This window comes from Trichechus manatus, unplaced genomic scaffold, assembly GCF_000243295.1.
Source record: "Trichechus manatus latirostris isolate Lorelei unplaced genomic scaffold, TriManLat1.0 scaffold00037, whole genome shotgun sequence".
Classification (NCBI taxonomy): Eukaryota; Metazoa; Chordata; class Mammalia; order Sirenia; family Trichechidae; genus Trichechus; species Trichechus manatus.
In genome coordinates, this window is record NW_004443973.1 from 12,415,428 (window position 1) to 12,428,822 (window position 13,395).

Sequence of the window (13,395 nt, forward strand, 5' to 3'; positions counted from 1 at the left end):
ATACGATTTTGTAAATTCCACCCTTATGTCCAATTACATTGTTCAAAGCACTTTGAACAGACTAAGGAGAGATGGAATGGTGGTGGACTGTTAAAGCAACTGCAGTAGAAAAGCTCATCTTGGGAGTTGTAGTAATGTAGCACTCTTTATCAACAATTTCCATTTACCACTCCTCTTTCCTCACATTTTTTAACTTGGATACTTAACACAAATACCACCTTGAGCGAGCCTCATATGAGATTCAACATTGCAAATGTGAGATGGAGAGATTTTAGAAAGAGATTAGATAAATCTTAGAGTTGATGGACTTTTTTTTTTTTTTAAACAGGGAGCATGCTTGGTTTAAAAACATAAAAAAAAATTCACATGTGGTTGGGGTTATAGGGAAGTATTGACCATGTGTAAGCTCCTTGATGGTAGGGACTATGTATTGTGCATGTATTCTTTATAAGCAGGACTGTGGCACATAAGAGATGCCCAGTAAAGGTTTGTTGAGTGAAAGATTATGTGGCTCAATGTAGTCATAATGGCCAGACTCAGTTTTAGAGACATTATTTTGGTTCAGAGTAGAGGTTCTACTGCTTAGGGAGTAGTAAGAAACGGAAATGGAATGGAGAATTACTTTGTTCATTTGGGCCAAGTTGCTCCAACCCTGAAGGCAAATGGGGATTTTCTCGTATCCATTTGTGCCCCACTTCTTTGCGCAAGGGAATTCGGTGATGGGAAATGTGGAGTGAGTCTACTATACAAAGCTTTATAATAGTACAAGCAGCAAAAAGATATTAAGTGTATCCGTCCATGACAGTTTAGGGGCATATTTGTCAAGTTCAGTGAGTGGTTCCTAATCTTTTTTATCGTCAGTATCTGCCATTAATTGTCATTAAGTAATTTATTATTATTATTAATAGGACCTGTTCTTTGATCCTTAAATATCTTGCTCAGTGTAGGCCCCAAGTGGCCCTTTAAGCCTTGGGGAAAACGACTTTGGCTGAAGACGGTGCCCAAAACCACACCCACTAACAGGCCTTAGGAAACCCGGGCTTCCTTGGCTGCCACTCGGCTGTCGGCCGCTACTCAGCGCATCGGAACCCCGGCCTCGTACGCCAGTCTTCCCCGTGGGTAGCGCGTGCCCTCCCTCTGCCTGCCCCGCCCGCGGGTCGGAGGGCCAGCTCCCCTTCTGGGCGCACTTGCCCGGCTCTAGCCCACGCCAGCAGCCCTAAGTTCATTTGCATAGGGACGCGCGCGGCGCCGGCGAGGGGGCGGGCGGGCGCGGCCGAGGAGGCGGCGCGCGCGCGCCCTGACAGCTCGGCCTTGCTCACTCGCTCGTCCCCGGCTTCCGAGCACAGCATGGCGGTCAAGGTGACTCTCTGCAGCTGCCTTTATTGCATAAGCGATACGGGGGGCCCTCTCTCCAACCCCCCACCTCTTCCCATTTCCTTCCTTGCCTCGTTCTTAGATAGCGTGTCCTGGGCACCAGCTCGCGGGTGGGGAAGCTGTAGGGTTTGGACCGGAGGGAGAGGATGCCCGGCTGGGGGAGGGGGAGGGGAAGGAGGAGAGATTGTGAGTTCGAGGGGCTTGTGAGGACCACAGGTCCGGAAAGCAAGAGTCATGTCCTGCCATAGGTGCATGGAATCGTGAGCCCAGAGTTAGAGGGCATCGGGAAGTGGGTAGGAGGAAGTGGCATGTAAAGCCGGGAATATCTAAGACATCAGTGTATTCCGGTGGGGGATGGGGTGAGCCACTGAGTAATTTGGGGCCTCAATGCGGCCTGGGGCAATGGTTGGCTTTTGCGCCGCAGGTTGCGGGATGTAGAAAGCATTTGGAAACGTTCTAGTAGCTTTCATATTTTAGGTTGGGTGGGAAAAAGGGGCGCGCGGAGGTTAATTATATGCTAGGATTGCTTTTCACCGGCAAGAAAGGCTGCTAGGCCAAGAGATTAATTTGGGGTGCCTTAACTTTCTTCTTGTCCCACTCTTGCTGGCCTCTTGATTTGAAGATGGGTGGTTGCTGCTATGTTGCTAGCAGATGAAGAGTAAAGTAAAAGGTTGATCCTCACGACCTTCCCTTTCCTGTCCAGAAGAAGCACTGTCTGGTAGATTTGGCTACCTTAGGCTTTTCACACCTGCCTTTTGACCCTCCAGTCACGGATCTTCAATTTGACAGTTGTTATCACAGTTAGTGCTTTTGGTTTGTTTTAAACTAAATGGCCTTATAAAAGATAATGTTTTAAATTTAATGCTCTTATAAAAGATAAGAGTATTGATTGTTAGTGATGTGATCTCTAATCCGAAGAGATTGTGTAGTCTCTAGTGAAACATTAACTGGCCTTTTTTTTTTTTTCCTTTACAGGTACAGACAACCAAGCGAGGCGATCCTCATGAGTTAAGAAACATATTCCTACAGGTAAATTGGCTTATGTAGTGTGCTTTCATTGACCAAAAAAAAGTGTAAGTCTTTAGCCCTTTTCTGGTCTTAACTTTGAGGAATGGACTATTTCCATGTATTCTTACGAACGTGGCTAGACAATATAGTTTATAATTCTCTTATTTTATCAAAGCTTGATTAAAGGTTTTGCTTTTTATTAAGGTTTGATGAAAGGTTTTTCTCAAATTACTGCTTTTCTTTACATGTCCTAAGACTAAAAAGAATTTTCTGCTTTCCTTAAGCACCATACCAATATAAAATTTCAAACTGTGTTGGCATTCTTGTATAATTGATAGGTATGGTGACTAAAATTCTTTCTTCCTCAAAGTTGCATGTTTGTAAAGTTTTCCTAATTCTAAGTAGTCTTTCATGTAACTTGTTAGATAAGAATATTATAGCTATTCTTAATTTGTGTCTTTTTCTCCTCTACTTACTTACGTTAAATCCATAGGCCTTGGTTTTTTTTTACAGAGTGTTACTCTCTAAAATGCTTCCCCTGATCTACCTTGACTTCTGTCCAGTTTTAAGGATTAGTGACTTGGATATAGACTTAAAACCAAAACCAGAAAAGTTGGTTTAGCTTTTATTTTGCTTTCTTAAATTTCAAAAGTTTCCTACCTAGGAAGCTGTACTTGAGAAGTAGATTTAAAGGGAGACGAGCTAAGGTGTTTCACTACATGTTGTTTTTTCTCTGATATTTTCTTTTGAGAACTCTCTGTTCTAGACCTGGTTTTTTGTATAGGCACTTTGACCTTGGGCACGTCCCTGCTGGGCCTTAGTTTCCTCTGTAAAATGAGAGGTGATCTTCAAGGTTCCTTCCAACTCCAAAAGTCAATGATTCTATATTAGGAACAGATTCTATCATATGCTGATGAGCCTAGAATAGATGCCGTTTTTTATCTGAGACGTGGTTGTGCTTATGCTGTTGTAAGGGAGGCCGCATAGGTGACCATACATATGTGTAATTCATGAAAAAGAATTAGTGGATGTGGTAATCTTAAATTTGATACGGGAAGCATCTTTTCCAGAACAAAAGTAATTGTAATAAAAATGCTCCATTATGGCTTGAAACCTTTATTCCCCATTAGTATTCTTAAGAATAGCCAAAAACATGTCAGTATTAACCATACCTTATGATTATACTTAATTGTTTTGTGAGGAGTTCATGTGATATAGTTAATTATATTTTCAAATTAAATAGGCATGCCGCATGATGTAGTGAAAAGAGCACCGACCTAGGTGTCAGGAGCACTGGGTTCAGTTCCCAGCCATGTCACTATCTGGTGTGGCACTTTTAGGCTAATTATTTAACCTTCCTGGGCTTTGTCTCCTCATGTGTGACTTGATCAGGTATAAAGAAGTGGTAATTGAGCTCTTTCCAGCTTTAAAAGTTCTATGGATTTGTGTGTTTTTTTTGGGAGGGAAGAACTTGGGAGAAAGGCCAAGCTGTGACTAGCGTTTTGAAAACTTTTAAATGTTATCTTTTCATCTAATGTTTTACACATGGTTTTGTGCCCTTATTTTATTTTTATATTAAAACTTGTGGAATTCGTGACTGAGTATTCAGCACTAACTATAAAAGTAATGACCCAGGCATTATTGATAAAGAGAGAGATACATCTTTAAACATAGATACCTACCTTCAGGAAGGCATAAAGCAGCTAGAAAGATACAGTATAGCTAGTTGAATCAACTTGAAAACAGTTACCAAGTAACATATTAGATTTTGATTACTTACTTGATTACTTCAAACTATAGCTACTTGAAATTTTATTATAAATGCGTATGGTGTGTTAATACTTTAGAGATAATAGGAAACAGAAATACATAATAACTATATATGCCTTTGAACCCTGGTGGCGCAGTGGTTAACAGCTCAACTGCAAACGAAAAGGTTGGCAGTTCAAATCCACCAGCCGCTCCTTGGAAACCCTATGGGGCAGTTCTACCCTGTCCTATAGGGTCACTATGAGTTGGAAAATTAACTCGACAACAAAACTTTTTTTTTTATATATTTCTTTAGCACTTAACATATTTACACAACACATACTTACTGAAGACCATTTCCTGTGTGCCAGTGGTCTTTTGAATAATGAGAGAGGATGACTGAGCCAAGATTTGAATGGTGATGGGCATGTGATTAGACTAGCTCCTACCTGAGGCTCCTTCCAACTCTTAACGGTCTGTTTGAGAGGGTCAAGGATAGTGAGGGCAAATGCATAATCTATGGTACAGCAAGAAAATTGGCTTGCCCAAATAGGAGTGGCCATGATAATAATAATGCATGGTAATAATAATGACAACAGCTAACATTTATTGATTATTAAGTGTGCCAGAAATTGGTGTAATGCTTTAAGTGTAATATATTAATTTTCATAACAACCTTATGAGGTAGGTTTATTATCCCTGTTATATAGATGAGATTAAATGACTTGGTTGATGTTGCTTAGTCCATAAGTGACAGAGGCCAGATTCAAATCAAACTCTAAAACACATACTCTTCACCCTTACACTGTGCTGTTTGCATAATCTTGAAACGGGGTGCTTTTTGAATGACAGAGGTCTGGAAGGGGCTAATGGCAGCTGTGTTTTGTTAAAAAGTTAAAAAAAAATCTTGATGATGGTATCTTGATGAAAAAAAGTGCCCTTACATTGTCGTTATCTAGAACAGTTGGTCAAGGAGTTTGGATTTTAAACAGTGGGGAGGCACTGTGGGTTTCTGAGTGGGTAAATTGAAGTGGTGAATTCTGGCAGCTCTTTGTGTATGTTGGATAAAGTGTGGAGAGATTGGAAGTAGGAAGGTGGTCAGATAAGAGGCTATTGAAATAATGCACATGGGAGATAATGACCTGGAATGGCTAATGGCTGGAAAACAGAAAGAAAGGACAATACCAGGGACTTCGTAAGGGAAGAATGTATTGAATTTGGTACTAAATTTAGAAGTAATGGAAGGAATAGTGAACCTGGCATTTTTAGGATAGAGGTGAATTGATAGAGCTTCTATTTTGAGATTATGGTTTTTTTTTTGTTGTTGTTTTTAAGTTTGGTTGCTAAATAAGTGTGTCCCAATAAGTTAAAGTCAGGTTTGGACGATACAAATTTGTACAGGTCAAGGGAATTAAATATAAAATAAATAGGGCAGAGGATCAGGGACTGATTTATAAGTGATATCCACAATTGAAATGGGAAAGAGAAAGAGGAGAACAAGGGAGAATGGAAGTTTAGAGAATAAAGAGACTATAGTCAAAGACTAAAATATAGATTATTCTGTTATTATTATGATTTGGTTTTGGTAGGATTTGGGGATCATTTAGGTCCAGGATCATTTGAGCTATTTAAAGACTACAGAGGGAAGATTTAATTTTAAATTTTAGAATACAATGGAAAACTCTTCTTTGTAAAATTTAGATCTGTGACATTAACTGTCTAAACTGATATATAGTCAGTATAGCTAGAAAGTCATTTGTCTTATAAACAACAAAATATTCTATTTGCAAGTGTCAGTGTATCTGTGTTTAGTGGATTTAACGTGTGCAGGCTTTCTTGAGAAGGGCTTCAGAAGAGTAAAGCATTGGGAGTACACCCACCTGCATATATAGGTTTGGCTGTGGATATTTCTACATACATATTTGTATGTTTTGCATGTATACTCATATATAATAGAGCACACAGGGTGCATAGTCTTGGAAACGTCCTAGACACAACCAACACCTTACGGAACTGAGTTACTGGGTTTGAAGGCTAAGGACCATAGTCTCAGGGCACATCTAGTTCAATTGGCATAACATGATTCATAAAGATAAGGTTTTACATCCTACTTTAGTGGTAGCATCTGAGGTCTTAAAAGCTTACAAGTGGCCATCTGAGATACAACTAGTGGTCTCTTCTGTCTGGAGCAAAGGAGAGTGAAGAAAACCTAAGACTTAAGGAAAAAATTAGCCCGAAGGATTAATGGATCACAGGAATCACAGCCTCCATTAGCTTGAGACCAGAAGAACTAGGTGGTGCCTGGCTACCACTATCTATTGTGCTGACCAGGATCACAATAGAAGGTTGCAATTAGAGTGGGGAAAAAAAAAAAGTAGAACAAAATTCAAATCATAAAAAAGACCAGATTTACTGGTCTGAGAGAGACCAGAGTAACTCCCAAGTCTATGGCCCTTAGACACCCTTCTAACTTAGAACTGAAGCCATTTCAGGAGATCATCTTGCATCCAAATAATAGACAGACCTATAAACAGTGACACACGTGAGGCAAGTACTCCTTAAAGCAGTCATCTATATGTGACCAAAAGGGCAACATCTGCCCAAAGGCAAAGATAAGAAGGCAGGAAGGGGCAGGAAAATCCAACGAATGGAAATGGGGGACTCACGGTGGTAACGGGAAGAGTGCTGATATTGCGGGGATTGCAACCAATGTCATGGAACAGTTTGTGTATAAACTATTGAATGGGAAACTAATTTGCTTTGTAAACCTTCACCTAAAGCACAACCCCCTCCTCCCTGCCACACACACACACAAGAGTAAAGCATTTTTATTTTGAGTATAGGGAAATAGGGTTTTTTTTAATGTTTTTCATTGCTTCTCAGATTTTGATGGGCTGTATTTTCTATTGGTTTTTTTTAAAAAAAAAGTGGTATTCACTAGGATTCTGGTTTCCTTTTGCCCCCCAAGTTCATGAAATTGAAGCACAACAAATGAGCTCTTATGTGTTAGACTGTGCTATAATTTTACAATCAGTTGTCAAGGTAAGATTTCATTATTACTATCTTTGCAACTGTCATTTCTTGATTTATCTCTTTCTTCTTTTACCTCTCTTACCCACGCACTATCATTGACCCAATTTTGCTACATCAGAAGTATGCTAGCAAAAGGAGACAACAGAAGCAACCAAGAGAGAGGTGAGATTGAGACAACAGGAATGTCAAATGCTGTTTGTTATAAGCCTGCCAGATTTCAAAATGAAGAGTTAATCTGGTCTGTGCTTTGTGGGGAGCCTTGGTGGCTCAGTGGTTAAGAGCGCAGCTGCTAACCAAAAGGTCAGCAGTTTGACTCCACCAGCCACTCCTTGAAAACCCTTTTGGGTAGTTCTACTCTATCCTATAGGGTTGCTAGGAGTCAGAATTGACTTGGTGGCTCTGGGTTTTGTTTTTGTTTTTGTGCTTTGTGGCAAAGTAGATTTGTCAAAAACTATTTAAGTTAATAAGTTTTTAAAGATCTCTTTTTCATTAAAAATTTTTTAGTTGCTGGACTTTCTGTTGCTTATTTGTCGGTGTATTGTATGGTAAAAGCAACACATGTTGAGACTGTCCAACTATATATACCAGACTAAAAATGTGCTGAAATTTTAGACTCAAATATTATTTTGATCCTGTTCTTTTTCTTTTGCCACCTATATAACACCAAAGATTATAGCCCATAGAAAATTATGAAATGCATTTTTTTCTGTCTTCTTTGTTTTAGATTAGAGAATAAGCAGAAGAAGATGCTGCTTATGTAAAGAGTGATTCTTCCTTAGGGTTTTCATGATAACACATTGATTTTCTTTTCTTTTTTTTAATGTTGTTGAGAATATACACGGAATGTATTGATTTTTAATTGACAGAAATGTCCTTTTATTCAGTAGATACTTGTTTATATGTTATGTATTTATTACTTACTTTTGGCAGTAACTTTGGACTGAGGGGAATTAAGCAGGGCTTTTAGCAGGAGAGCCCCCTGCTTTAAATATGAGCTAGGGTAGTGTTTTCAAAAGTGTGGAATGTGTTCCACATGATATTACAGTTACAATAAGATTATCAAGTATGAAAGAGTGATAACATCTACTGAAGCTGAAATGTGGAGAAAAGGCTGCTCTCATACAGTGTTTGTGGAAACAAAGACTCTTTGGAAAGCAATCTGGCAGTGGTTTAAAATAAAAAGAAAATATCGTTTGACAAACAAGCCTACTCTTGGAATACTTATCCCAGAGAAATAAAAATGCTCAAGGATATATGTACAAGACTGTTAATTGCAATACCAATTGTTCCTCAGAAAAGGGAAGCAAAGTGAATGCTATCAAAGGGGGTGGTAGAAAAATTATGAATAACCATACCATTGAAAATTATGGACATACTAAAAATGACTTAGGCCTATACCTGCTGGTTTAGAGGAATTTCCAACATACTATTAAGTGAGAAAAAGAAGATGTAAAGAAGTGTATATAGCACGGTTCTAGTTTGGTAAAACAAAGTAACTTCATATATGTGGTTGTATGTATATATATATTTGTGTATTATTTAATGAGCATTGGGAAAAGTATGGAAAGATACATACTAGATTGTTAATTCAGTTGGAGGAAGAGAAAGAGAAAGGTAAAAACAGTCTCAGTGTATGTGTATTAAACTTTGAGGACCTGAATAATTAAAAAAGTAAGAACTTCACAATTCAGAACCTGAAGATAAAAGTATAAATTGGGTTGAATAAGCCCATTATGGGAAACACAAAAGAGGATTTATAGTTTTCTTAAACACACTGATTAAGAGGTTTAACCAGTTCTTCACAATGTAAGAACTGAAGATGAGAACCTTTAGTTTTTAAAGTGTTTACCATAAACTAGATAGAGTTCTCATTAAAAAAAAAAAAAAAAAAGTATTAGGAGTTTAGGGCATACTAGCACCATAGTGAGACCTTGTCCCTAAATCAGTCAGAAGGATTGAAGAATACTTGGAAAGATAAGAAAATTACTGTTGTTGAATGCCATGATATGTTCTACCACTAATCAGTACATTTTTAATTGCCTACTGTGTGCCAAGCCAGGCATTTTGTGCAGGTTATATAGCTTTTCAAAGATAAGAGGAGTTCACTGAAGTTAGGACCTCACATTCTAGTGGTAAGATAGACAATTAAAAAAAAGTACAGATTATGACAAGTCCAATAAGGAAATAAATACAATGATGAAAAAGGTCATGTGCCATTTTAGAGAGGGTGGTCAGTGAAGGCCTCTGAGAAAGTTATGTTAGATACTACTCACTAATAGGTGAGTAAGGGTGAGGTGGTAGAGAGAATCCCTGGCAGAGGGCATGTATGTGGAAAGGCCTAGATGTGTGAAAGAACTTGGTATGTTTGACAAACAGAAAGGAGACCAGTGTGCCTGAAACATCAGTGAGTAAGGAGGTAAATGGCCAGTCAGAGATGAGGTTGAAGGAGTCAGATCAAGAAGGGCTATGTATACCATGGAGAAGAGCTTGGATTTTTTTCCCCTAAGAACAGTGTGGAAACCATTGAAGATCTTTCGCATTGGAAGTGGGATGATTCAGTTTACATTTTAAATAGATCATATTGATATGTAAACAATTTCTCAGGTATTTCTGTGTTTTCTCATGGATGACTGCTTTGAGTAGACTGTGATTCTTCAAATTTAATTTCCTCTAGTCCGTAAGGATTCTTAGAAAATCTTGAGCTGGGCCTCAATTAATGTCTTTTCATCCAGGAGTCTGGATGCTGTGGTTGGAACCTATATGGACTTTGCAGTCTAACCTGGGTTTGAAGCCTCATTTGACCCCTTTTTGCTATGTGATCTTAGGTATTTATATTACTTTTGGAGCCTGTTTCCTCATTCGTGTGAGAAGGGATAACTATGCTACCACATAGGGATATCATGGAGATTAAGTGAAGTAACATGTAAACTATGCTTGACACATGGAGAGCTGAATAAAGCTTAGTTTCTTGTCTTCTTCCTTCTCTTTTAGGATGAGATAAGCACTTTCCTTTCCTAAACAGGCTAAGTCGCTTGTCTTCCCCAGATGACTGTGCTGGACCCAGACAGTGATTAGGATGTTAATATGTGTTTATGATTATGTACAGTTAATCAGTTAACTACTTACGTTCTTGAGAAATACATTTGTCATCTTCACAAACCCCCATCTTCAGAGATACCACCGTAAGTGGTAATTTCCCACAAGTCTGTAGGTTCTAAGGAGAGGTATTTGTTATTTGTTGTTCTTGTTAGTTGCTGTCGAGTTGATTCTGACTCATGGCAACCACATGTGTGCGGAGTAGAACAGCTCCATAGGGTTTTCAAGACTGTGACCTTTTAGAAGCAGATCGCCAGGCCTGCCTTCTGAGGCGCCTCTGGCTGGGTTCGAACTGCCAGCCTTTCAGCTAGTAGTTGAATGCTTAACCATGTGCACCACCCAGGGACTCCTAGAAGGGGTATAGCTATGTTCTAAAGCTGAGAGAACCTGAGAGAGAAGATATTTATAGTTTTCTTCTGAACCTTCAGTTGCTCAGTCTGGACTAGAGGAGGAAGAATAGTTGTCATAGGCTCTGAAATACCAAGACAGACCTGAAAGACAGACTTGTTCGTTCCTTATGTGTGTAACTTTTTTCTTTTAAAATACCATCTCCCTACTCTGTCCAGGTCTTTTTCACTTAGTCCTGCTGAAATCTCTGAAACATCTTCTACTGCAACTATTACCATAGCCAGCATTAGGCTTCTAAAACTAGAAGAAACACACATTTTGAAGATATGTTAGTTAAAACTATTTCAGTTGAAGTGACAGAAATTCAGTTACACTTGCTTGGGCCCCAGAGTGTGCTGGTTTTAGCCATGGCTGGATAGAGGTGCTTAACTGATATGACTGGGGTTCGCACACTTCTTCTCTCTTAGTTTTGGCTTCATTCTCAGACAGGCTCACCCATGTGGGGCAGCCCCAGATTAAAATCCTATCAGTTTAACACTTTTAGCAGAAAGAAGAGGCTCTTTTCCCAAATTCTGAGTTAAATCTAAGAACTATTGTTCATATGCTCTGATTGGCCCAGCTTGGGTCATATCCCACCCCCCACCCCCCAATTAAACACAGTATACTAGAGGGATGCAGTTCTCTCATTGAGTCACATGCTCACTTCTGGACCTGTTGAGTGGAGTTAGCGCCACTTGACCCACGTGCATGAACTGAGAATGGTGGAAGAGTGTTCCTAAAAGGAAAATCAGGGTGTATTTGCCTAAGAAGGAGGAAAGAAAGCTAGGCAGGAAAAAGCAACAGATGTACATCATGAAAGATTGAGAAACCTAGGAGCCTGGAGATGGCTCAGGGAAGCTGAGAAGCAGAGGTAGAAAGAGATTCTGTGTCTCCGGAGGGTTTCACCGGATCAACACTGTTAAATTCGCTAGGTGTGGTTCTAGCACTACTTTCATGCTGTCTGCAAAAACGCCTTAACTAAAAGGACAAAAAATAGCAGAAACCAAAATGAGGATCTCTGAAAAAGAAATGTGTGGTAACCTCACTTTATTCTTTCTTCAGATACCTCTCCTCATCTTCTTTTCTGTTCCCTACCCCTCTCATCCCATGACTTATTATTTTGAGCAGTTCATTTCCACACAGATTGGTATCGATTGACCTACTAAGAGCCAGGTATGGTGCTAGGTGCTAGAGGTATGAAGATGAATAAACCATCCCTGTCCTTAAAAAACTCAGAGCCCAGAGGCACTTAAATTACACGTTTATACACGAAGACGTTATTTATGTTAAATACTAGAACAATTCTAGATAAGGTCAAAGACCAGAAGTCCTTTCTGAACTCTACCCCAAACTACAGTATTTCCCTGCCACCTAAGTAGACTGTAATTCTTCCAATTTAATTTCTTCTTGTTCAGAAGGGTTCTTAGAACATCTTGAGCTGGGCCTCAATTAACCCCTTTTCATTCAGGAGACAGTATAGCGTGGCTGGAGGCTGTATAGGCTTTGCAGTCTAACCTGGGTTTGAATCCTCATTTGACTCCTAAAAGATAACCACTGTTCTTGGTTGTATTTTGTTCCAGCAATTTTCCCATGCATTTACTTAGAAAAAATACTGTTTTGTGGTTTTTAAAAGCATAAGTAGTAATAATAGCTAATGCTTACTGAGTCATCATTATGTATCGGGTACTATTTGGAGTGCTTTTTACAGATCAACATATTTAATCCTCAGAACAACTCTATAAGGTAGGTGCTATTATTATTCCCATTTTACAGACAGGGAAACTTGTCCAGAAAGGTTAGTAACTTGCTCAAGGTCATATAGTACATGGAGGAATATTACTTTATGTATTTTAATACAACTTGCCTTTTTGCCTTAATAATCTTGTTGTTCTTCTGTGGACTTTTAAAAATCTTTTATTTTGGAAAATTTCAAACATAAAACTAGAAACAATATTGTAATGAATTGTCATATATCTGTCATCTGCCTTCACATATTATCATGGCTAATCTTGCTTCATCTATATCACAGCTGCACTGGATTATTTTGAAGCAAATCCCAGACATAGTTTCACTACATCTGTAAATACTTCATATATCTCTAAAACATAAGGACTCTGAAAAACCAACCAAACATACAAACCAAAATACCATTATCATACCTAAGAATTTTTCTTTAATATCAATTTCCATTCAGTGTTGAACTTTCCTTGACTGTGTCATTTTTTTTTTTAAATTGCTTTATTAAAATCAGAATCTAAACAAGGTTCATGCATAGCATTTGATTGATCTGTCTCTTAGATATTTTAATATTTTCAACTCCCTACCAGGATAAAGATCCTTCTTTCTCTATGGCAAAAAATATTGGTAATCAATCAAGGCTTAGCAATACTAAGGCATTCTGTCCCCCTAGGAACTGCACCTTGATTGTCAAAGAGACCTGATTTGCCCAGGCTTATAAGTATATATGCCCCTTGTATGTTCCCATGATTACTTAGACTAAGAAATTGAAGTATTTAAGAACAATCAAATTGATTATTCAACTTAATGTCCTGGGAAGCATTCTAGTTCCAATTACTGAGTTTTCCAGGGCTACTATTTTATTTCCAAGATTTTTAGCCATTTTGAGAGGAAAATTGTTTTGGTTGATCTAGTTTATAATGGTAGCTTCAGTTGATTTGAGTGATTAACAAGGGTCCTGCACACCTTCCCTGTAGCAGGAATTACAGTGTTCAGTAGCTGACGGTGGGA

General features: G+C 38.8%; 1 protein-coding gene across 3 annotated transcripts in view; it reads left to right on the plus strand.

Moving 5' to 3' along the window:
• The first annotated feature begins 1,267 nt into the window (after positions 1–1,267).
• The window catches only part of SLC25A12 (solute carrier family 25 member 12), a 97,293-nt gene continuing 85,165 nt past the window's right edge, over positions 1,268–13,395 (plus strand). Inside the window, exons 1-3 of one of the 3 annotated variants that reach the window (XM_023730573.1) lie at positions 1,339–1,359; positions 2,350–2,403; positions 7,283–7,326. Coding sequence is in view for 2 of the 3 variants with exons in the window: in XM_004375514.2 (XP_004375571.1) it covers positions 1,348–1,359; positions 2,350–2,403 (66 nt within the window). In the remaining variant the exon portion in view is untranslated. Of the gene's footprint in view, positions 1,360–2,349; positions 2,404–7,282; positions 7,327–13,395 lie in introns of all 3 variants that reach the window. The other 2 variants (XM_004375514.2, XM_023730574.1) reach the window with 2 other exon arrangements.